Source organism: Dendronephthya gigantea, unplaced genomic scaffold (genome assembly GCF_004324835.1).
Source record: "Dendronephthya gigantea isolate DGI-Jeju-01 unplaced genomic scaffold, DenGig_1.0 000089F, whole genome shotgun sequence".
Lineage (NCBI taxonomy): Eukaryota > Metazoa > Cnidaria > Anthozoa > Malacalcyonacea > Nephtheidae > Dendronephthya > Dendronephthya gigantea.
This window is the reverse complement of record NW_021163099.1, coordinates 436,436-463,025: the sequence shown is the minus strand read 5'-3', so window position 1 is coordinate 463,025 and position 26,590 is coordinate 436,436. Positions and strand designations below refer to the sequence as shown.

Genomic DNA, 26,590 nt, shown 5'->3' with positions numbered 1-26,590 from the left:
TCTTATGCTGCTTGTGCATAGCTATGTGGGAAGTGTTTAACTTTGTCTAGCAGGTTTAGGAAGCAGCATGCAGCCAACATTGGTCGTCATACTCTTATTATATACTTATTACTTATAAAGGAGGGTTGCTCCTGCGACTGCCTGTTTGTGGCTGTGGTGCACGTTTGATGTAGTCTAACTTCTGTCTATAACAGGTAATGCCTTTGGTAAGTAGGTGCTGCGCGCATCATTAAATTATTGCTCGTCAGTAATTGTTTATGATGTATGGTGGGTGCTTGGAATGTTTGTTAATGCATATCGAATCGTCATTGGAATTCCTATAAGGTTTATACTTTCGGGCGGAAGGATCGAAATTCGAAAGTTCACACCATAGCAAAGCTTTCTCATTGAGAGTATAACTGAGATAATAAAAAAATTTGTTTATTAAGAAAGCTTATTTTTTAGGAAATTCTTTAAAAACGAGGATCCAACGGATGTCGATCACAACGGTGTCGGCCAACACATCCACCATTTTGCTTTAAACTGTACAGTACAGCATGCTAATATTTTGGCTCAGTGTGAAAAAAAGTGTGTTTCTTGCACAAGGGCGTTCTTCAGGGCTTTAAAAGAACATTTTCGTACTTAACTCCACGTAGGCTATAACATTATAAATATTAATTCCTCATGCTGTGTAGAAATGACGTCGCTCATGATACGCTTAGCTTTGCTGCATCTTAGAAAATAGACTGTCAGTACGAATGCTATCGTCAGCATGTGCATGTATAATAATCCTTTTACCGGCATTGCATGAGGACGTCCATTCGCGAAATCTATGCATTCCAATTCAGGCTTCCTGCATGATTACAAGTTCCTCACAAGGATGTACTGTTGGAATATCTGCCCGATAACTGCACTCGCACTAGCGCACGAAATTTCTTCATGTATCGAGTTGTCGTGCATTTCCTTTGACCTCGGCATATTATCAGAAACGTACAGCACTGACTTAGACAATAATTATCTAAACCCATGTTTCTATAAAAATATCTAACCGTCAACAAAATGTATTTATACAAAATACAATCGTTTCGGTATGATAAAAATTTTATTTCAAATTTTATTATTGCATTCCTTCATTGTCCTCCATGCTAAAACTAAAAGCACTAACTCAACTAAATCATATTAATAATCATATTTGAGGAATAGCATTAGTGATTTGCAAGATTATTTAAGTCACATTTCAACTACTGTGAAGGTGGTACTTCTTCAATCACAATACGCGAGACAGAATTCCAGCCGGAATACGCGTCAGCGTTTCCATATCCTTTGCAATTGCCAACATTGAATCCAACACGGATATTGCCTTTGCGAATATTGCCACAATAACCTTCAATATGTCGATGACGGTGAAGGTTTTTATGGTTCACACCTCTCCACATATAATAAATACCTTCAATAGGAACATTGCATTCAGCGCCCCCAAACGTGAAATACCATCGCTTGCAGCAAGAATTACAATTGTAAATACGAAGATTTCCCTCGTAAAAAACACGAAGATATGTGTCGCTGCGTTTCTTCACAAATGTACATGTCTGAAATATATAAGAGCCGAAGTTATGTGAACATTTTGTGCAAAAAATATATATATTCAACAATAGGAGCTCAATCGTTCAGGTGGAGTGGCGCCCTGTGCTTTCCACCTTATATTCAATGAGCATTAAGGTGCATTCGCAAGCAGCCCAGCGATAAAAAAACTTTTTACACTTTGGGGATCTGTCTTTTGTCCCTATTTGTTTTGCCATGGAATAAATGCTTGTGTGTTCAAAATACAGGAATATTAGACCCAAAGAAATCACTAAACACAGTCCTTAAAAATTCCATGAGTAAGTCATTAAACATAGCCATACTTCGTCAAATTAATGTAGATGTATGTATACGAAAATATTATCCAAATGTATAGCCACATTTAACTCACGAAAATATAATATTATTCTCCCATGCATGTGTGCAAACAATCTTACATACAGGGTGAGTCAAAAAAAACTGACACCTTTGAAATTCAAATTAGCCGCGAACTTATGGCTGGAATTTGACAATTCCCATTGTGTACAATCAACAAGACGTGGTTAAAGAATGCGAAAGTGTTTAAACCAATTGAACCAATTCCACGTTCTTTTTTATTACAGAGCTTAGAATGCATTTTAACTCCTAAAGGGAACAAACTTTATGTTCTACTTAATTAATGGATTAACTTATTTGATATGCTTCGTATACCCATAAGATATTTTAGGCAACTTCTGTCTCATTACAGCCGATTACAGACACATTGCAGCTAGTTTGAATTTCAAAAGTGTCAGTTTTTTTGACTCACCCTGTATTATACAGGGTGTCCCAAAAAAAACGAAAACTATTGAAATCACTCATTGTTGAAATTTGAATGCCGTGCTCACGAATTTCCGCCCGTGGGGATTTAATGCAACTTATAAAATGCTAAATGCTTTGTGTTGTTAGAGAAAGGGGACATATCGAAAGTCATGGTCCTTGAGATGCACATTAAATAATGTTATCCATATTTGTAAATTGTAAATATTGTTGATAAATATAATTTTTGCGAACAAGCAAATTTGACTGCATCATATGCATGCATAAAAAATGCTTATGGCAACCCCGATTTATACACTTGTGGGCCCAACAGAGTGCTTGGGCATTCAAACTCTAACAATGGCATTGTTATAGGTGATTTCAATAGTTTTCTTTTTTTTGGGACACCCTGTATAGCAAAGTAAAACAATATCTTACACGAATAAGTCCATTGTCTCTACCATCGTTAGCTTTCCATGTGCATTGTTTCCAGTTTGGAGTGGGCATCTATGAAAGCAATAATAAGAACTTCGAGCTAACTAATTTGTGATTTAGGGTTCGAATCAACCAACGCACTCCGTATATTATTATAACTCATCAGTACACAGTGCAGCTAGAAAGAGCATTCTAATATTGGTAAGGCAGGAAACTTGCAATTGATGGCAAAGTTTGTTGCGATCGTGTGAATAAACAACGAAACCTGAAACATGGAAAATGAAAACGTATAGAGGTAATTGCACTTGCGAAAAATATTAACATACACTAGCTTTTTATAAGTAGGCGGATTAATACATAGAGCGCTAGTCAGCTAGTGCTATTCTGAAGTGATGAACTGCTTTTCAATCGTTAATCGAAATTGCCTTAATTACCAGATCAATTTTACAAAAATGCATGACTGTGTGTGCATTAAATGTCACTCTGGTATCCTAAGCTTTTATTTGAATTGGTGATTATCAGGAATTTCCACCGCTAATTCTCAGTTGATGTATATTCTTGCGTTCATATCATTCTACTGATTCAGTCAATACCTTATAATTGTCTTATATTATACCTTATTCTTATATATATTATAATAATTATAGTGTACATTTTGTACTATTCTCCTATATAACCAGGGAGCAGCGTGGCGGCGTCTTCAAGCAACTTAATTAGCATCAAATGTGGAATAACAACTGCCTAAAATAGACAAAAAACTTCTCTACGTTTACCTGAGGGCCTTCGTCATGCAGGAGAGTTAGTATGACGAAGGCCCTCAGGTCGAAACCTCGAGAAGTGTTTTGTCTATTTTAGATAGTTGTTATACCACATTTGATGCTAAGTTGTATTCTCCTGTATATTATAATACCATCAGTATTAATTATGCGTTGTTCTTTTATTATATTATACTATTGAGATATTGTAAGTTTTAATTTTATTATATTATATAATTAGTATTTTATCGCAAATATATTACACCTTATTCTTCTAAAATTATATTAAAATACAAACGTATTACCCACATTAATTATAATACCAATATATTATACCTACCTTATTCTCCTCAGCTAATGCATGCAGTTTTTTGTCACTCTGAACGTAAATCTTCTTGTTGTCTTTGCGATAAACCATGATCCCTTCGATCTTCGGAATCTCTTTGGCAGTTTTATTATCAGGCACAACCAGCATCTAAAACGAGCCCATTTAAGTCGATTTAAATCCCAGGTTAAAAATATGTGTGGCGGAGTTCTGGTGCAATAACTTGATTGATAACTACATGCAGTACTGTATGATTTCCCAATGAGAGCTTTTTAATTTTTTTTTCTCCAAGTCAAATTCAGTTTTCGACCTCTCTAGTAACAATAATTCTTACGACGAGCAGCTATAGAAATTTGTAGTTTCTGGCTGCCTCAATAAAATTGTTAAAGAAATTGTATCAAAAATATTAAAGAGATTTTGAATTCAAAACGGTTTTATTTTACTCACGTACCCCGTCATAGAAAAGAGGCTTGTCTTTACCACAACGACCCTAAATAAAAGCATATTAATTTTGTTGTATTCAGATCTCGTAAATACTAATCATGCATGCACGAGTCAAAAATTGCATTGGGTATCGTGTGGTATATGTAGCCTACATATGTCTAAAGGACGTCCAATCAAATGGGAAAACTGGTATAATTACAGAGAACCGTTACGTTTATAAATATTACTAATCCCGAGAACCTTCCCAATAATTATATTGTAATAAATTTATTTGTTTTAGTATAAATCATTCGTTTTAAACAATTGCCCACCGGACAAATTTTTTTAAATGCATGCCTATTTACAAAGTCCAGCAAACCTTCTTTGGCAACACATTTGCACCAACGAGTTTGTACCATACTGGAGCGCCATTTTCAGTGACTTTATACTCCATGCATTTGCTCCACATCCTCTTTGGAAGAGATGATCTAACCCAAAACCAAGTGTATACATCCTTTTTAATCGTCCCACCATTTTGTGACGAACATTCTTTGAAGCAGTAATTATTTTTCCCATTCTTAGGACCATAGCATCCGCAACACTTAAATTGCCATAATACAACATATTTGAATATTAATTAAAGGCGAATAAAGGCGAAATGGTGTTTATAAGAAAAATTAAAGAGAATATTTACTTAAAATACAGGGCTTAGGGCGAATGAATTGTAATTGAAATTTTAAATAGGTGAGGGTAAATCAATTCAAAATTTTGTGACACTTCAGGCGATTTAGGATAGTTTTTCTACAGCGCTTTTAAGGGTGTTCATTTCGATTGAAAATCGTACACAATCCAACCTACACCTACTGGCTGTTTGCATGATCCCGCTTAGCCGAAATTTAGCGAATGACTACAAGATATTGAAATGAGTAAATAGCACTTTTCCAGGCAGTTGTGCAGTCATTCCTACAATGGTATGCTTCTTTAATTCTGTTTCAATATCTAAATTTTAATACCTAAATCTCGGGTAACCGGGTTTATGTGAACCGCTTTTAAGCTACAGAAATAGCTGCCAATACAGGGATATAATCCTGAGGGATATAATAAATTTAGATTTTGTGGCAATTGACCTTTTGCATTATAGACTACCTTCTTATGTATGCTTGAAAATGCAATTAAAATACCACTGCTGAAAAAGCGTGGTAAAATTAGTAGAAGTGCAAAATTTGGTTGCGAAATGTTGTATAGAATGCGGAAAAAATGTGTATACTTTTTTACTACACACGGAAATTGTAACCATGCATATTCAGGCCAAAAATGTAAGGATAACTTGTTTAAACAGTTTAAGGTCTTAATTTGCAAAGGCGACTGTTTGTAATCTCCCTTCACCCTGTGGCAAGTTTTGTAATTGCTATGCATAATCATGCTTTAACATTAATTTTATTATGTGGCATAATTTAATGAGCTTGTTAAACACTGCGTGTTTTCCGGTCATTTCAAGTTTAACCTAATCTAGCTATGATATTATCTTAAGTTTGTTACAAACATATACAATATATAGGATAAAGTAGCTACAATTTCCTAATCCAGATGTAAAATTCAGAATATTTAATTTCTTTTCCAAACCTTGCCATTGTCACAGCCAATAAATGCAGTTGATCCGAAATCTATTCCAGAAATGGCATTCTTTGTGCTATAACTGTATTAAATAGATTATAAATTGTTATGACAGTTCGTAGTCCATAGTAGATATAATCTGCAGCTCTTAAATTTCAATCAACAATAATTGGTTGATCATGTACGAATCACCCGTATCTGAATTTGGTTATAATTAATCAACTTTTTTGTAATTTTATTGAAGTCCATTGCATTGGAGCTAGATTACAATTTCATAGGCTACAATGTTTACATATAAAATGCACTTTCACATCAAATGTAGTACAACCGAATAAAAATGCTTCTCGACGTTTCGACCAAGGCGGCCTTGGATCATCAGGAGAGTTAGAGCGTATTGAGTTATAATTTGTTTACTTGGGATATGTCACTATGGAAACGATGCAATGATGTGCAATTGGAATTTTTTAATGAACAATTTTTTAATTGGAATTTTTTAATGAAAAACAAACTAATAACTTAACAAATTACATATTATGTATACCATTAATGTATAGCTTTACTAATGAAAGTTTAAAAAACCAACATCATGCAGTATATATTAAACGTAACTACCTGAATGCACCAGAAAAATCAGTTTGAATAGGATATTTATGATGAAAAGCAAATCCCCAGCGGCATGGTCTTTCCAGGCAGTCGTTCATCTTGGCCTGAAATTTGAGGAATGTGTGAATATTCGTCTCACATGCAATAATCTGATCGGCGTTTCACAATAATCTTTCATTGTTGAATATATAAGGGATTTTTCATGCATGTGCAACTAGCTAGGCAATTTTTTCTACCCTAAAATTCCGAACATTTGTATATGCTTACCCATCCAAACTTTGCTCTTTGACTATGAGCTACTCCAAATTTCGAACAGCGAAATTGAGTAGTGACGATGTTGTCCGTCATCAAATCTTTCACAAACTTAACATCACCTATTCCGGGCGATGATTTCCCACAGCCTCCCTTATTGATGATCATTAGGTGTTTTAATGCTCGAGGATTCCGAAGTCGGTAATACCTTCAATTTTTCAAAAACAATTTAATTGTTTGAAAGATTGAAATGCTAAAAGTTCAACCTCGTACACAGGGCAATTTGCTTCTACATTGGGACGTCGGCGAAAAAGGCCCTGAAATCGGCTGGTCACGTGACACCCTGATTTTGAGAGTGTTTGAAGTGATAATTTATTTGCTCCGATAAAAAACATATTAATGATTTACATAAATCGTCCATTATCTGGAATGAGCCGAAGCCTGGACGTTCTTCCAAATTCATAACACAACCCCCTTAAATTCAGAGTCTCACGTGACCAGTCGATGCCAATTAAGGGCTTTTTCGTAGACAAATTGGAGGCAAAATGCCCTGGGTATGAGGTTGCCACAAGTTGATATAGCTACGACAAATCTCTATCCGTATGAGCGGAGGGATATATAATCGTATGAATTTAAGGCTAATTAATGTGCATGTTAAAAAACGCTTAGAAATTTGGGAATTTTCCAGGATATAAGGCTGCTTTCCACTTACGCGTTTTTTTACGCATGGAAAATTTGAAATGCCTCCAAATTGTTATTATTTAACGAATGGGTCAACAAGTGTGTATTAAGTGGAAAACTAAGCTCTTTCGATTTATTTGCCCAGCTTCTTCAAGTACGACATATAATTTATAAGGATTCAGACCCATTCGTGCAAGCGTGCATGTACGTGCGTATGAAAAACGCGACAGTGAAAAGGAGCTCTTAAATCGGTTTTCCACAGGGCAGAATTTTTCGTTTGATCGTCATTTTCGTTCGATCGATTAGTCATTTTGTATATTAATTAAAAAGAATGACAAGAGCAGAGAAGGTTTTTTCTCCCCTTCAAAAGTGTGTTTTATTTTATGAGAAATCACGTTAGATATATAGACAGGAATTCAGGGTTGCATGTATTCAACCCGATATACATATATATATATATATATATATATATATATATATATATATATATATATATATATATATATACTGAATTTAATCGCCTGAAGATCGAGATAATCGTGAAACTCAGAGTAGCGATAGCTAAATAAATTCATTTTAAGACTTAATTTCATCTATATATATATATATATTATATATATAATATTATATATATATATATACGCCACTTTTTAATGATTTCTAGGAAGCATACCAATGTGCCTTTGTTGTTTTAAAATTTTCTGCACTTGCTATTTGAATTCGAAAATCAATGATCCGTGCATTTCCCAACGAGCTTGACCAATGAGGATCGCCGAAAGGCTCTACGGGCTTGTTGTTCGACGGTACTGTCCATGTGATTGATGTATTTTTGTGACCGACCAAAAAGAACCCTCCTCCATCAGTTGTCATATCGCAATAAACCTTGATTGAACACAAATTGTTATCGGTCGTAATTTGAACAATAGTATGATACACTTTTTTAGGAAAATTTAATCATTAAATGTTAAATCCTGTATCGTGTTTTTTCGAACGTTTTAATTCAGAAAAAACGGAAACAAAACTGTATATTTTGTAAATCTATATTTTGACGACCTTTGGTGCACTCTGGCGTGCTTTTATCAAGGAAAACTTCAATTTCAACTCCTTAAATCTTTCTGACATTTTGTTTACGTTTCTCTACTACACAGATATGAGATAATATATGTCTAGTACAGATCCAATCAGATTGCACATTAGCTCATTTTACGACATAAATTATCAAGATGAAGTAGATGATATTACTTTTCTTGGCATCTTGTATCCGAGTGTGATCCAATAAAATCCATCTTTAGCTTTAGGATCTTTGTTTAATATACTAGTACAATCGTATCCTGGGCTGAAGAATTCACCTGGAGGACTTGACCCTGTTTTAAACATTCATACTATTGAATCATGCCAAAACTAATACAAAACTAAACAAAACAGGAAATTTCAATTAGATTACTGATCATGAGAATCTAACCATTTACTGTAAGAATAAATTAGCTTCCTAGCAATTTTAGCTTTTTCTGGCTATTTCGGGAAGTCAGTACTATAATTAATTTTGTCACTTCGCTAATTTTATTGTAATATTTCAATTATGCCACATTTATAGGTACAATAAATTTGTTGTTGGTTTTTGTATTGTTGAAAACACGTGACTCTGGCTATAAACATGGAGTACATAACACCGGAATTAGGAACTTTTTCTCTAACTCCTGGGGTCGGCTGTTCGAAAGGCATTTAGCTTGAACGGTAATAAGCCAAAGTTTAAAAATACTGTCATATATATTGTGAATGACTGAACCTGTTTTATATGCATTAAATATGTTAAAATTTAAGCTATTTACATCGAAATATTTTAGCTCATTTGTTCAATAAAGAGATCATTATTTTTGTTTTTCATTTTGAACTTATCCGCCTTTTAAGTTAAACACCGGTCCCTGAACTATATGCTGCTATGTTTAAGGAAAAAACTACCTGAAGAAAGATTTTAATTTCATAGTATGTTAAGAGAATAAACTATTTCCGGAAGTAAATCCATATGCTATAGCTACAAGAGTTGCTTCTCATCGCTTCAAATTTTAAAATTGATCGCAAGGTTGGAAGCTAAGAGAAGATATTGTTCTAATTGGTCATTTATGCTTTACGGGAGTGTGAAATTCACTTGAAACTTCATCTGCTGAGTTGTATAAAAGTTTCTCTAATTTCAATAACATTCAATTATTTCTATAGGCTTCTGGCATATTATCGGTTACTATTGTTATTCTCAACTATACATGACACTCCACACTATATATACATATGTACATAAATACATATTTTTTTTAAGTAGATCCACTCAGAACATTCCAAATATGAATACTAATACGCAAATGAATAATGCCTTTTGCAAATTGCTCAAGGTCTCCAAAGCCTTCCAAGGTCATCAACCATTTGAAGTTTTTTTTATTTCGCGGATGGGTCAAAGAACTATTTCATTATTTACAATTACCACAAAATGTGCCATACAAACTCCAGGCTATATAGATCAATAATTGGCAGTGAATGATTTAAAATTTTTGTCTGTTTAATTTAACCTCATGCACTAACTTGTCGCAATCGTAAACACACTAGCCATAAAAACATTCGCTACAAAAATCGTTAATGTAAGGCGATCAACAATGAAACCATGTAATAATAATTACCCAGGCGAAACTCGACGTAGAAACTAGTCTTATATTGTTATAGCATACGCACTATACCAACGTTAGAGGTGTAGCACTTCCCCCCTCCCCATGGATACAATTAGCGATATGAACTATGTCTAGAGAACCAATCTTTTAATGGGGTGAAACAAGCTACCTAATAGTAATATGATATACAGGACAAATCAAACCTCAGTTACCACATACTACACCAGTTACCCATAACTGAGCAAGCTACTATAGTTGTCAACCGTCAGCAGCACGTGGTTTTCGCCAAACTGCATGCTCAACGTGAAAACTAATCACATGCAATGGATAACACACGGTAGTGATTAATCAAGTACGAATAGAAGTTAGTGCACGCAAAAATTTAACTTCATGAAAGCACGGATATATTTCGTATTAACTTTTGTGATATTTTTTAGGCTGATACTAACAAAATTTTCAATCTTACCGTCCAATGTTCGCCATCCATAAATACCGTTGTCGTTGGTACAGATCAGTAACTTATATTTGTTTTCTCGATCTCGCACTAAGATCATCTCTCTACTATTTTTCTTCGAGCACAACCCAGGATTGTTTCCTTTGTGTACTTTGAATTTCTAGAAAATACATGAGGCTAGAAACATCGTTTCACGATAATGCAGTTCTCTATTATTCGAAAATAATCGCATGATGCGCTATTTCGACAAAGAACTAGCTTCCCTGTATAAAAGTAAAATTATTAAACGTCCCTATAGAACGTCCCTATTTAAAGGAGATATTATTAAAGAAATCACGAAACGAGAGCTCCTTAATTCCGTCTTGAAATAAAGAAAATATAGCTCCAAAATATACATACTCCATTGACAAAAATGTATGAAATCTCCATCAGGAGCATCAACAGGAAAAACACGGTCTTCATTTTGGCTTCAGAATCCTTTGAACACGACGACAAAGCTTCTGCGCAGAAGGCTAGAGTCATCTTTTTGTAATCACCGTGAAAGAAAGAAGCTAAAACGGAAGTCACTCAAACTCTCAGAAGAACAATAATGCAGAGAAACACCACAGAAACAACCCACTAGACATAAACACTTAAAGTAAATTCACACGAATATGCAAACTCAATTATTTTTTATAATCTGCATTTTTTTATATCTGCAGTTGATAAATAGCTGAGTCAATTCTCTTCTAACTGAGCTATTAGGACAAATTCGCAACCCAGTCTAGTCCTTTCCATATCTGTGTGGATTAAAGTGACACACGTTAATGTGTCGCTTTAATACGGTCGCGAAATCCATTCCCATTTCAATGTGTCTGATACACAACAAAAACATACTTGAATTAGAAGTAAGTCAGGAGCAGTCATTTCCGGTTGCGTTTGCTTGGCAGGCTTTTGTTGGTCCTCTGCTTTTGCTGTCTGCCCCAATGATAACTGTTTTTCCTAGCCATCCTGTATCCCTTGTTGCATGAGTTACTTTTTCGGTTTATCTGCCATTATTTATCTAGTTAGCAATGTAATATACAGCTGTATACTGATTGGGAAAGGAAAGGTGATTTACTTCCTAGCTGAATTATGCCTTACCGTGTCTGTGTTGCATTGATTTGCCGTTGTCGTTCTTTTTAAGATATTGATAGCAATGCCTAAACTTTTGACCGACAAGTAATCGATTTTTAATCGGTAAAAATGACTTGCATGTTTACGACAATTACGACTAAATGGAATTGTTTACATTTTGACCAGCCTTCCATTTGATGAAACGATGATCGAGGTTACAGTGTTCATTGTGGAATAGAAAAAATCTAAAATATACGTTTGTACGATTCCTACTGAAAAAGACCCTAAACTAACAATGTTACACTTTGAATTGATGAACTTTTTTACCTCAAGAAATTAAATAGAGACGAGTTACATACAGTGGCTTACCTCATTGCATAATCCGATTTTAAAATATTTACTGTTTTTTGTCATGCGGTACGTCCTTAGTAAACTGACATTAAGTTAGCTAAAGATAAACACGGCGTTAATAAAGCTTACGTGGCAACTACCAAACGTTAGAATATTGCTAAATTAGATAAAAATATTTCTCCAGCTATTCTTCAAATTCTTTGGAACCTATTTTTCAGAGCTTTATGTATAAGAAGAAGGTGGAAGACTTGAGAAATTTTGAGCATTCGCCTTTTATTCACCGCGTGTATTTATAATCACACTCATATAAAATTATTTGTATTAGTGCTGAAACGACCTTTGTCACTTTCTAAATAGTGCAGATATTTGAAAAAACATATAATAGGAGTAGTATTGAATAGGGATTTTTGCAGGATCTAAATTGAATTGAGAATATAATAAACGCAGCCATATACAACCATGAAACAATTGTCGAGCGCTATACCATTTAATATCACATATATTTGCTACCAATCAATACTGCACTAGACGGAACTAATAAAATGTAAGGCAAAAAAGGCAGCAATTTATGCAATAAATTAATTTCCGTTCTTTGAAGGCAGTTGCCATCATCACATTTGATAGGAATAATTTTCAAAGTGGGGTCACTATATAAATGTTGTTTTCTCCTGGGAATTTAAAACAGCTAGCATCACTTGCGCACATGCATTTGACTTTCAAATGTGTCATTTTTTTACTCACCCTGTATAAAGTACAACTTGAACTTTTCGCCTGATTACTTTGGTAAAAATTCGCAGCAAACATGCCGATAACGAAACTCTAAGAGTTATCATTTTCTGTACCATTTGGCCAAAACATTACATGCCAGACAATGTAAACATGCTATTCCACAACGCAACTCTTTTTATAAAGTATTTAGACAGAATGCCGACCCTGGCCTGTCAAATGTCAAATATACACATACTTGTATTTTTTATTGGATCTATAAGGCTTGTGTTGCGAAAGTTGCAGCTTAATTTAGGCTGAAATTTGTTAGTATTTTTCCAATTTCCCATTTTGGAAGAAATGTACGTGAAAAGGTTGATCCATATAATGGTTAGAGCTACTACCGGAAGTCCCAAATTGACAGAGTAAATACCCCTAAAGCTAATAACCATGAGTATCGATTTACTTTAGAATGATAAGAATACTCGCAGATTAAATCTCGGTTAAAATTTTTACCATTAATGATTCGTGCTCCCCCCATTCAGTGCTGTGGCTCAAAAAACACCTGCGCTCGAAATACTGGGAAATGGGCCAAATGCCAACATTTGCGCAGGAATTTCCATCGCAAAACCTGTTGTCAGTGTGATGCTAACCAGAAAGTGGACGAAGAATAGATATATGGAGTTATCAAACTGAAAATCTGCTGAATGCCTCATTATTATGAGTCTTGGATTATTATCTGATCAAAATTATATATTTAAACATTAAACATTCAAAAATATGCGCTAAGTCCATTTTCAATCAATATAAATCTACTACGAATTCTTTAGTAAACCTTTTGCTGTTGTCAACCGAACTCATGTTACACGTTCACACTGGACGTGCGCATGCGGGACATGCAGAGCGCCACGTAGATTAATTGTTGTAGATTAATTATTGAATATTGTTGTTAGATTATTTAATTAGCTGGTTGCAACGAAAGATCGCGTTTGCTTTGCTTATAGAACTCGTGGCAGCCGAAGTTGGAGGACTGCATCCATCACATCAAATAATGACACTACTTTGTCGGAATGAAACTCGAACAATTAGGGAGTTTAGTTAATTTTTTTTTAATAATCTGTAGAACTGTTAAACTTAGTTTTAATGCATGATCGATTATTTTGAATTTCCCTAGTTCTAATAACCGTAATAATTATATACTCTTATTGTTGTGCTTACGAAAATAGAACGACAAACTAAATCATTTATGATATCAAACCACTGAATGGAGCTTGTGTTTTGCATAATATTTTGATTTTTTATGCTCCCAATGCTTAGTCAGACTTCGGCATTATAATTATGTGTCTACATGCCCGGACTCCATCAGGAATTGGAGTAATATTGCGCAATTTTTACACTCTAAATGGTACGCTTTAAAAATATTAATTTTAAGAGCCTGCAAAATAAGTATGGTTTTTAAAACAGTGAAATGTGTATCTCGCCAAAAATTTGAGACCTTCGCACACGCACGGATGCATTTTAGCCACTGTGACGTCTACTTTGTTCATTGCCTGATAACCACGCTGTATCATGGCGGCATGTAAAGATAATCAAATGTCGATGCAAATGAAGTGCAATCTTTGCTCTTTGCTTCAACACAATAAACTGTCCGATATTGAGGTTGTAGCAATATTGACAATAATCGACTTGTCCATAGTTCACAGTGATTATAAATTTAATGTCAAGGACCGTACCGTATATAAATGACCATTAATCGAAAAACTTATGCTTCTTAAGTTATTATTAAATTATATTAATAAACTTATGTCTTTAAAACAATATCATAATTATCATCCTTTACTGTTGAAGGTTTATGTTCAAACTATGTGTAAAAAAATATTGCAGATAATTTAAATTGTGCATGTTCATTAAATAGCCATAATCCTAAGAATTGACGATGGTGTATCATATATATAATGCATTTTTATCCATCTACAACAAAAGGCGATGGAAATTGTCTATACAGAGCTTGTTCCAAATTACTTTGTGGCAAAGAAGATCTTTTCTATTCATGGAGAGACATTACCAGTATTGGAGAGACCTTACAGCCTCAGGAGTTTTATCCATTGTTTTAGTAAAAAATGTTATTTTAAATGTTGTTGCAGGTATTTGGATCCTGTGCCCTGTGGAGATGACCATGCCTTTATTGTGGGGGTGTTGGAGGGTGCCTTTTGAAAATGAGATGATTGGCAATGTTGTTGCAAGTTTGAATATTTTTTTATTTCTAACAGTGGATGTGAATCTGTAATGGCAATTGTGGAATGTAAATTATTATGGTTTGAAAATTATAATAATTTTAATATAGTACGAATGTATTTGTTTGCTTATTTAGCAAAAACCTGGGTGCAACGTGAATATGTGTGCATGGTATGCCATGGCCAGAATAAATGCTTGTCATTGCCTTTCTGGTCAAGTCCCTTTCGTTTGTTTTTCGTTCAAAACTGCGGTTGTTTCATCAGGCTCCAAGCACAACTAGGAAAAGCACGTTTCTAACCCGCTAGCAGGTCTTCGAACGATGTGCTCGCATGTTTAACTTCTGGTCTTGGAGTCGAGATTGTGTAACGTGAACTCGTGATTCGTGGTTGTTGGTAAAATCGGTGATGATGAAGTCCAGATATGAGCATGCTGTTTGTCCAAGTATGGTTGATTGTTTGTGTGAAATAACAAGTGTTTTTTCTTCATTTTTTTATATATTTTTTTCAAACTATTCATTTAAAACGCTGGAAATCGCATTTGCTAGATTTTAAAATTTCCCGGGGGAGAATACCATATGACCTCCCTTTTCATGCGAGACCTAAGATTACGCACCGGTCAGGCGATTTCCTCGATTCGCCCATGTCTATAGCTCATATCTTGAGTTTACAAAATGCAATTTTTTCGGAGTATGTTTTTTTTTATACATGCGTTCATTAGAATTAATTAAAGAATTACGGAGTATGTTTTTTTTTATACATGCGTTCATTAGAATTAATTAAAGAATTACGCCGTTTCGTTTTTCACTTACTTAGTATATTATTGAATTAATATGTGATTATTCAAATTCTGATATAAAGCAATAAGTGTAAAAGCAGGTAGTAATTAATCTATTGTTGTGGAGGTGGTACTTCTTCAATCACAATACGCGAGACAGAATTCCAGCCGGAATACGCGTCAGCGTTTCCATATTTATTGCAATTACCAACATTAAATCCAACACGGATATTGCCTTGACGAATATTGCCACAATAACCTTCAATATGTCGATGACGGAGAAGGTTTTGAGTGTTTAATCCTTTCCACATATAATAAACACCTTCAATAGGAACATTGCATTCAGCGCCATTAAATGTGAAATACCACCGCTTGCAACATTCATTACAGTTGTAGATGCGAAGATTTCCAGCGTAGAAAACACGAAGATAAGAGTCGTCTCGTTTTTTTACAAACGTACAATCCTAAAAGCATAATAGGCGGAATATATAATTCTTTACAGTTGAGTTGGACACTAACATGTAAGGCTTTTTGCGCGATTGATAATACAAGCATCCTAACTAAAATTATAACCGAGCAGCTCTGGTAAACAGTCAAAAAGCTAGAGGAAGCTTGGCGAGCTTTTTAAAAGCGTAGGCTTTTTAAAAGCGTAGGAAAGAAATATCATTATCATAATTTATTCTGACTTAACATTGTTTGGAAACACCATCAATAGTGAAACAGTTGTATATGCGTAAACTAATGATCATAAGGTGTCCGTAGGAATATCGATCTTCTAAAAATTCTACTTTTCCAAAATAGTAAAGCAATACTAACACTATTGAAGTAAACAAATATGATTTTATACCATTTCCTTAACTAATTTCAAAGAGTGAAAGGGGATAAAAGCTTACACGAATTAGTCCATTATCTTTTCCATCTTCAGCATTCCAAGTACATTGTTTCCAGTTGGATGTCGCGGAAACACCACGATCACCTTTCTCACCTTGTTGACCTGGTGCTCCAATTGCCCCAGGCACACCAATAGGGCCAGGGTGGCCGTCCATGCCAGCTCGCCCAGGTACACCTGGAACACCAGGAACGCAAGGGACACCACAGCATTGCCCTTTTGGGCGTAATGGTTTGTGGCATCCGGGATAGCCAGGGGGACAAGGGCTTGGCGGTCGTCCTCTTTTTGCTCGCACGTCTGGTCCCTAAAAAAATTCATAAAAATTGACGCATTTCGGAACAAAGAATACACGCCATTTTCTTCATACAAGGAGGCTCTCGTGGCCTTCACGCGTTTTCCACGAATTTTTATTTACCGGCAAGCCATTAAAATCGATCAGGGCAAGTTGAAAGGGTCGTTTAGCGCAACTATTCGTGTTTACTTCATCAAATAACTTTAAGAAAGTTCTAAAACAGTAATTATTACACGTGAAAATACACAGGCGGTTAACATGAATGATTGCGCATTTAAATGCCACAGAAGCTCAACAGAATCCACCAATCGCTATATTCGTTCAATTGCTGTTGATGTCGTGATCCAGAAATATGACAAACTTCAGCTACGGCTTCTACCATGAGCTAAGATTTGACACTAAACAGAATTGATGGATTTAATCTTCCGGAGTAAGTATAAGGACGAGTATTATTTACATTTACAAAACCTTTGATTTCGGTATTGAAAGTCAATGAGGTAGATTTTTTATGAGCTCGTTATTACTTTATATAACCAGTGACTATGAGGCAATAGCTATAAATTATGCTGTACTCCTGAAATTGCTCTTAGCAATAGCTATTGATTGTCAAACAATAGTGCGAAAAATTGTTAAAAAATTTCTCCGCTCTTTGTGTGGCAATAAAACATGTTGTGAAAGACCAACAAAACAAGGTGTGAAATTATGTGAAGCTCGCGAGAAGTTTGCAATATATAATTCTATTAACTGTTTTCATTTTAAAAGGCATTGCCATGCACAATATAATTAGTTAAGAACGACAACAATATTAAAACTACTTTTTAATCACTTTGTGTAATAAACTGTTTTTTCGGATTGACGTCCAATACTTGGGAATTCACTCAAACTGCGAAGAATTAGAATTAAACTTGTTCATAGCGGTCAAGTTTATATATTTTAATGTTATATATTATTAATACTTACATGAGGCTGGTCGGCAGGCTTGTCTTCTTTATCAGCCAAAGTGTGTGAAACAAGCGCAAAAGTGAACACAGCAAGCGATATGAAATTCATCGTCTTTTGCTGAACGAATTAACAGCAATGTCGCTCAGAATCCTGTGTGTTTAATGCAGAGCTCCGTGCGCTGCTTTTCTTATATGTTTTTCTAAATCTATTAATAACTATTACCATTTATCGGAAACTAAACTGAAGCATGTTATGTTAGAAAAACAATGTGCTTGAGAAAAACAACATTGGTATTGGCCCGCCCATAACTGAAATTAAAAACGTGCACTTATTTTGCAGAGGAAATAACTATATGTATGGAAATAAGTATGTCATCTTGTTGCTAAAGCTTTGCAACAAAATACGTTTAACATTAATCGAAATTTTATAAAAACGAAATAGCAAGAAAATTTCAAAGCAAGAAAATTTAGAACTCCTCCGTACTGTTCCAGAAAATCGAGTACGATATATCTCGTTTTAAAACGGTTTTTCATATAATGTGGTAATCTAATTTTTTTTAACTTTATTAATTTTTAACTCATGCATGCTACGTTGGCCCGCTATAGTTTGAAATAAATAATTTTAACTTAGAGTCTAAAATCCAAAACTGGCAAAATTTTTCCAACTTTCGAACTTGCGGACTCCTGTTTGTTATGAACTGAACCGAAATAAAAGATAAATCCTCTTACGTATGAATCAACAAAGAAAAGTTGTCAAAGTAATGTGAGCACTTGTATGAGTTTGCGGACTATTGTATTTTGCAGTGGCAGCTAGCATTAGCGCTGTACCCTTGACTGATTTGACGATAAAAATCAGCTCAGGGAGTTATGGAATATTAAATTCGGAATCACATAAAGATAGAAAAACGAAAAAGATTGAATAACGTTATTATTACATTACATCCTAACGTTACTACATTATTCAGAAATGAAATTTTAAAATGGCGCCGGTTAGCGCGCTTATACGTTTGCCGCTGTACGATTAAATAACTAACTGCAAACTAAATTGCCAAAATAAACTTTTGGCACGTTCACACAGGCAGTAAAACTTGTCAAAGAAAAAACTGTCATACACACTGTACATACACACTGCAATTGCCAATGAAACCATGTCGTAAAAAAATCTGATCCGTCATATAAAGCTAGCTCTCGTCTGTACGGGGCTTAAAATGCGATTACAAAAATATGATTATAAAAGATTTAATACGATTTGAAATACCGTAACAAAATGGTAACGTGGTAGTTATAGGGATATTCCCAATCAATGAACTTAAGGGGAGAACTTAAGTGGAAGCAAAAGTTGAATTATTTATACATGAATTATAATTGCACCATTCTGAAACTGGCAGGAAAATTTGTGACATCTAAAATATGTGATTGAATGCGCGTTTGACAGCCAAACTACAACGTGTACAAAACTTTGCTGCAAGAATAATCACTTCATACCCCTCAAGCAGCTTCTACCTTTCAAAAATTTAATAAAACTGTTCTTACATAATATCCGACTTTCAATATATGTACAACTAGACCCTGATATCAATTTTACCTCCACTCACACATTAGGGGAAATAGCCATATTTGTCGTATACGATTCTTACCCTGGCGTATGTGAACGTGTAAACACATATACAAACGTGGCATTTGAAATTTCTCCCTCAAATGAAAGCGAGGGGATTGCAACATAGGCCCTCTTTTTGCCTTCTTCTGGGGCCGGTTGTATCAAGCCCGTTTAGCTTAAACGGTGGATAAGTCAAAATTAAATAACACTCTTAGGTCTCTCTTAATTGAATAAGTCAACTTGAATATTATGCACTGAATATGTAATTGTAAACAGTGTCTTTGTATTAAGGTTTAATAGACTTGCTTTCTATTTTCAACTTAATCACCGTTTAAGCTAAACGGGCTTGATACAACCGGCCCCAGAATGATAGTTGCATACAACTCATATCGTATAATCTAAATAGGCCTTTAGAGAGAGTATTCAAAAGAGTATATTATTAGTTGATAAACACTTGAACTTATAATGTATATTCCGAGGATACTACAGTCTATAGCCGACATTCGAACCATGTTGAAAATGTCTGAGCATGATTGCAAACCTATTAAAAATTGCCAAACAAATCCATTTTGATATCATGGCTTTCTATTCTTGGGTGAGTTGACTCAAGTTAACTCAGCCAACTGTACTAATCTTATTAGCTATAATAAACAGCTCGTTGATATCTTTGTCTAAAAGAAATAATTAAACTGGCAGAGGAAACGTGTGACATACCCAATGTACTTGCACCCACTTAATTCCTTATTCAAGTACACCTTAATATATTTACCTCCACTTATTTGCATCGGGGGAAATAACCATCATTGGCCGATGAAACAAAGAGAGAGCGTTCAATACAATATTATTAGTTGATGAAAACAGAACACTTGAATTTAGAATGTATCCGGAATTTAAGTAAACCCTTATCTCACCAGCGTAGGTTTCAGCCAATATACAAACTATTATTCTATATAAAATTATATACATTTGATAACATCAGAGAATGCATATAGGACTAACTATTTGCTCGTTTGCATCGACCAAAGCAAGAAAGTCGTATTTACAGAAAATCGCAGCTTAATGGTTTAACTATACATTCAAAAATCGCCAGTTGATGAGTCCGAAACACATTACCGTAAAATTGGTATATAATTATTAACTTTTTTCACTCGTATCAAACGTAATCACCTATTACGTTTGATTATATTAACCTGTCGTAATCGTTGCTGGAACCTGCATAGGCTATAATTACCTAATTAGATTCCTAACGATATTTGAGATGCAACGTATAAAAATGTTTGAAAACCACAATTATATTGATTATTGTAATGCTAACACAGTGGCTGTCGGATTGATTGCTAGATTCGGAAATATTGCTAGATTCGGAAATATTGATTTCGATCCTCTGTTTTTTGTTTTAGACACAAGTATTATGGAGCCGTTCATAATAGCTAATAATATTAGTCAGGTTAATTATTAATCAATTGACTAAATAATTATAGTAATTATATCTCAGTGAATTCACCCAAGAGTAGAAAGTCATAACAAGAATCGATTTGTTTGTTACTTCTAGACAAGTACAACAATGCTCAGACATTTATACGCTATGTTGTAAAAGCTATTTTTTGCTGCATAGTGAGTTATTGTTGCTTGCCCTTATAGCACACTATTCTGGACGCAACATGAAGTTTTTCACACTTACTCGTGCGCAGTGTCTTTGGCCGAGCAATGTGAAGTAAAGTGGAATCTCCACTTGCAAAAATTTTTATTTCTATTGGCATTCCGGGCGGGTCACGGGAGGTGTTTCATATGGAAAACGTACTGCATTTCCTGGTTTTAGATTATTCTTAGAGTGAGGGGTTGAACAATGTAGAGAATGGTAGACATTTAATGGCAAATTGGTAATGTTGTATCCTAAAGCAGGCAATAGAAAATTACGGAAAGAAAGAACTTTCCAAGTCCCACCTGCAAGTACGAATCGCTTCGGGAACTCTTTTATAAATTATTATGCCAAAAAACACTATAAGGAAACTTAAACATTTTATCTTTTTAAATAGTTTAAATAGTATATTATAGATAAATAATTATTAGTATTATAAAAGTATTAGTCAGTAGCTATTATAAAATGTACTATATAAATTGATATTCTATACTATATTCTTAATTTTTGTATCCAACACATGTAATTCAGTCTTAAGACTGCGAGATGTTGTTTTTAATAAACTGCTACTACTACTAATACTTGTATTTCGTCAGTTCCAAGACGCGTACTACACTAGCAAGTATATTTGGTTTTTAATGCAGTAATCTAATGACAAATTGACAATATTTTACTACTTATCTGCATTGACAATGTGATATTATCTATCTGAAAAAAAATTGAATGTTTAAAACTTTTAACACGCATGTGCATGTAAATCTCCTTTTTAATTTTTAGTAGCTAATTTTTTTGAACATTTTAAAAAGAATTACAAATTTTGTCAGATACAAGTATATATTTAAAATTTTAACATTATAATTTTTTTTAATTTGATATATATTTAAATATTTTAAGGTGGTCCATTACAAAACAATCAAGATTTAATCAGTTTTAAAAATATCAAGGGATTGAAGTTTATGAGTTCACGGCAACCAGGTATATAATCCATCGTAATTATCGCTACTCTGGTTTTAGTAAATGAAAGTAATCACCACACAAAGATTAACTTTCACGACCCAACGTTTCGACACTCCGGTCTAGTGTCTTCATCAGGGGTGATCTGATGTTGAAACTCGGTTCCTTATATACTCTCAAAATGACGTCATCTATTAATCAGATGTAAATACTCTTTTGGCAAATAGCTTCCGTCATCCCTATTAAGGGCACAAAGACTCGCATTAATATGCCAGGCTTCCAAACAACGCCTTTGTCCATAACGATCATTAGTGGTAATGACTTTTGAATCGTTCCACGCAATGTTATGGTTAGTTTGACACACGTGTTCCGCCAAGGCTGATTTTGAACTGTCTAAGTTCGATACGGCCTTTTGATGTTCTTTTAAACGTGTGCCGAACTGGCGTTTTGTTTGACCTAGATATTCTTTCTCGCAATCACCACATGGTATAGAGTATACAGCATGAGTTTTCTGTTTAGTCGCTACGCGATCCTTGGGTTTCGCGAAAATATGTCCCAATGTCTGAAAGGGTTTTAAGGCAACTTTTATACCACAATTATTCAGGATCCTCCTGATTGGTTCTGCAATTCCCTGAATGTATGGAACTATAGCAAAACCTGTTTTTGAGGTATCACCCTCTGAGGAATTGCATCCAGTCGAGACAGGGGATTTTAGACAATCATTTAAAAAGTTTCGAGGATAGTTGTTCTCTCTCAGTACACTGAGGACATAATCACGCTCGTTGTCCCTAGCAACGCGATTGGATGGTAACGATTCAGCTCTTTGAAACAAAGTTTTTGTAACAGACTTTTTATGACTTTTTGGATGGTGTGAGTAGAAGGATAGATATTTGTCCGTATGTGTAGGTTTACGGTAAACGTCAGTTTCTAACTGCCCTTCGATATTTCTATGAACATAAGTATCCAAAAAAGCCAACTTTCCCTCACTCTCGCGCTCTACAGTGAATTGAATTGATGGCTCAATAGAATTCAAATGTTTCAACAAATTATCGATCTCATTTTTGTTAACCGCAGAGGCCACATCGTCAACATATCGTTTCCAAAACAAGGGTTTGACCGGACTAGAGGCTAAAGCTCTTTGCTCGACATCTTCCATTACTAGGTTAGCAATTACTGCCGAGACCGGGGATCCCATCGCTGTCCCAAAAACCTGCTGGTAATAGTTGCCTTCAAAAGTAAAATAAGTCGTATTGAGACAAAAGGATAAAAGATCGATTATATCCTCCACAGGTGACGTTTACCGTAAACCTACACATACGGACAAATATCTATCCTTCTACTCACACCATCCAAAAAGTCATAAAAAGTCTGTTGCAAAAACTTTGTTTCAAAGAGCTGAATCGTTACCATCCAATCGCGTTGCTAGGGACAACGAGCGTGATTATGTCCTCAGTGTACTGAGAGAGAACAACTATCCTCGAAACTTTTTAAATGATTGTCTAAAATCCCCTGTCTCGACTGGATGCAATTCCTCAGAGGGTGATTCCTCAAAAACAGGTTTTGCTATAGTTCCATACATTCAGGGAATTGCAGAACCAATCAGGAGGATCCTGAATAATTGTGGTATAAAAGTTGCCTTAAAACCCTTTCAGACATTGGGACATATTTTCGCGAAACCCAAGGATCGCGTAGCGACTAAACAGAAAACTCATGCTGTATACTCTATACCATGTGGTGATTGCGAGAAAGAATATCTAGGTCAAACAAAACGCCAGTTCGGCACACGTTTAAAAGAACATCAAAAGGCCGTATCGAACTTAGACAGTTCAAAATCAGCCTTGGCGGAACACGTGTGTCAAACTAACCATAACATTGGGTGGAACGATTCAAAAGTCATTACCACTAATGATCGTTATGGACAAAGGCGTTGTTTGGAAGCCTGGCATATTAATGCGAGTCTTTGTGCCCTTAATAGGGATGACGGAAGCTATTTGCCAAAAGAGTATTTACATCTGATTAATAGATGACGTCATTTTGAGAGTATATAAGGAACCGAGTTTCAACATCAGATCACCCCTGATGAAGACACTAGACCGGAGTGTCGAAACGTTGGGTCGTGAAAGTTAATCTTTGTGTGGTGATTACTTTCATTTACTAAAACCAGGGTAGCGATAATTACGATGGATATCAAGGGATGCAAGCATAAATGTATCCCTAAGCGATCCTGAATGTTTTTTTCCAAAAATATACAAAGAACGCGAGAATTAAACAAAAAGTTTTATTAATTTTTTTTATTAACTTTTTGAACGATTTATTTCCGACATATAAAATTACAAAACCAAACACGTTTACCATTTCATTCCCAATACATTTTCGCGGGAAAACGCTCGAGATAAACCACATGCCCACTGGATGTTTTTTCATGATTCACCCCAAGATCCCCTGAAACTTCTATTGGATATAATTTTTCCACCGGTCGACTTAACTCCACGCAGTTATTGTCCTTTGCCAAACGCACTATACTGCAGCTCTTACACGACCATCTCTCTCCTTTATTAACTTCTGTACGATTGCGACTTTCTAATTTTGGCGTGGCACCAAATTTTCATGAACACATATTATGTCTCCTTGTTTAATCTTCCGCTTGTCTGATTCTTTTCTTCCGCGATGGTGTTCCCGTAGCTCCGCTAAATACTCTCTACGCCATCGATTCCAGAAATGATCTAATACTAAGTTCAGGTGTTTCTGCCTTCTCGTCAGGTCAGAAGAGGCGAATAAAGAGTACTTGTAAATGGAGACTCGTGATTCGCTCCGGGATCGAGCAATCTCCGACCTATACACAATGATGATGGAGTTAATGGTTGCGTGAATTCTTCCGATAAGTACGTCAAAGGACGGGAACTTAGAGTCCGTTCAATCTCAACAAGAATTGTCTGGAATTCTTCATAGGTTATCTTTGAATTTCCAAGACTTTTCTTCAAACACCATTTTATCGAACGAAAGGGTCTTTCGAAGAAACCACTCCAACATGGGGCTAGTGGAATGTTAAATTTCCAAGAAGTATTGTACCGGGAAAGAAACGCCTTCAAGTTCGAACTCTTAAACGTTTTTGCCTTGTCAGAAACAACAAGCTTTGGCTTCCATTCGTATAACGCACTTGGAGATTACTTTATTGACGACTTGACGGCCTTGTGTAATCCAGAATCGTGCACGAATTTCTCTCAGAACGTCCCTTGCTCCATTGTGCATAACCTTTGTATGACTATCCCAAATAACCAATTTGGTGAATGGATCTTCTTTCGCGAGAAGAGCTGGGAACTTCGCTTCGTATGGATAGAGAGCGTTTCCTATTCTTCTATGACACCTCAGAATTCCGCTTTCATCTTCAACTTGACCCAATGCGTTTCGTAATATGTAACTGTCCGTATCCCTTGTCTTCGCGAACGAAATTTTGCGAGTTCTTGATCCACAATGCTTCTGAACGATTCATTTCTTCAACGCTTGGTTCAACACATTCTCTCATACGACCAGATCTACATTTCGGCGCAACATAAATAAATCTCAAATCATAACTCGTAACTCTCAGTAACCTGCCCAAATTGCTGAATCGCTCAATTTCAATGACTTGATTGATACCAGCTTTAGCTACTTTGACCACGTTTACCGCTATTTCTTGCCTCTTTTTAAGCTCACTGTCTTCGAGTTTCGTCAAACCGAATTGTTACTGCACTGGCCATAATTTCTCGCGCGATTTCAGAAAATTAGGACCCTCCCACCAGTGTGCTTCATCTTTCAAACGTGACGCGCTGCATCCGCGAGATAACAGGTCTGACTAGTTGCCTTCCGATGGAACATGTCGACACATTTCCAGGGATGTTAATCTTCGGATTTTTACAACTCGATTTTGGACAAATGTTTTAAATTCTTTCTCTGACTGGGTAATCCACCATAATGCTATTTCCGAGTCCAACCAACAGACACATCTGGTGATCGAGAACGTTTCGCACAAGGCGTTCTGAACTCTTGATATTAATCGGGCAAGAATAACCGCGGAAAGTAGCTCTAATCTTGGAATAGTGCAACCAGCGATAGGGGCAACTTTTGCCTTAGATGCCACTAATGTGGAGACTACCGATTCACTAGACTCGGCTCTAATATACACGACCGCCCCGTATGCCTTTCCTGACGCATCTCCAAACCCGTGCAACTCAACGCAAGACAGTTCGAGAGTGCGATTGTTCAACTTAGAAAAAATACCATCTGGGTATCGGTATAGCAGAGACTTCTTTCATATTCTCCAGAATGGATCGCCATTCTTCGATTATCTCCTTGTCGACAGGGACGTCCCAGTCAACACTTTTCTAGCATAACCGCTGGAACAGAATTTTCAGGACAATGACGATTGGTGAAAAGACACCAAGTGGGTCGAATATCTTCACTTCGAATATAGTGCTGGAAATAACTTTCTGCGTAATGATCTTTTCTTCTAGATATCTAAGACACAGCCAAGCTTAGTTGAAATGGCTACTGGACCATGACTACTATCACGAACGACCTCACCAGTTACGAAGTGCCAATAAAAATC

The 26,590-nt window shown here is 35.5% G+C and overlaps 3 protein-coding genes across 4 annotated transcripts; all 3 read right to left on the bottom strand.

Moving 5' to 3' along the window:
* Positions 1 to 1,187: 1,187 nt before the first annotated feature.
* Positions 1,188 to 17,984, bottom strand: LOC114533376 (collagen triple helix repeat-containing protein 1-like). Of its 2 annotated transcripts, XM_028554887.1 has the most exons (4): positions 17,835 to 17,984; positions 16,587 to 16,886; positions 15,828 to 16,157; positions 1,188 to 1,238 (listed from the first exon to the last, which is right to left on the bottom strand). In XM_028554887.1, exons 1-4 carry the CDS (start codon positions 17,922 to 17,924, stop codon positions 1,221 to 1,223), a joined length of 738 nt encoding a protein of 245 aa, XP_028410688.1. In that variant the 5' UTR covers positions 17,925 to 17,984; the 3' UTR covers positions 1,188 to 1,220. The 2 variants fall into 2 exon arrangements, with proteins under 2 accessions (XP_028410688.1, XP_028410687.1); XM_028554886.1 differs by lacking the exon at positions 1,188 to 1,238 and having other exon boundaries at positions 15,431 to 16,157.
* On the bottom strand, positions 1,203 to 11,018 carry LOC114533375. The gene is made up of 12 exons (XM_028554885.1): positions 10,933 to 11,018; positions 10,546 to 10,693; positions 8,668 to 8,789; positions 8,099 to 8,307; positions 6,760 to 6,952; positions 6,502 to 6,596; positions 5,899 to 5,971; positions 4,655 to 4,876; positions 4,304 to 4,342; positions 3,868 to 4,002; positions 2,776 to 2,844; positions 1,203 to 1,568 (listed from the first exon to the last, which is right to left on the bottom strand). Exons 1-12 carry the CDS (start codon positions 10,993 to 10,995, stop codon positions 1,221 to 1,223), a joined length of 1,716 nt encoding a protein of 571 aa, XP_028410686.1. The 5' UTR covers positions 10,996 to 11,018; the 3' UTR covers positions 1,203 to 1,220.
* A 3,178-nt stretch (positions 17,985 to 21,162) lies between the features above and the next one.
* On the bottom strand, positions 21,163 to 23,200 carry LOC114533312. The gene is made up of 2 exons (XM_028554821.1): positions 22,597 to 23,200; positions 21,163 to 21,305 (listed from the first exon to the last, which is right to left on the bottom strand). The coding sequence occupies exons 1-2, from the start codon at positions 23,198 to 23,200 to the stop codon at positions 21,163 to 21,165; spliced, it is 747 nt and encodes a 248-aa protein (XP_028410622.1).
* Positions 23,201 to 26,590: the final 3,390 nt, after the last annotated feature.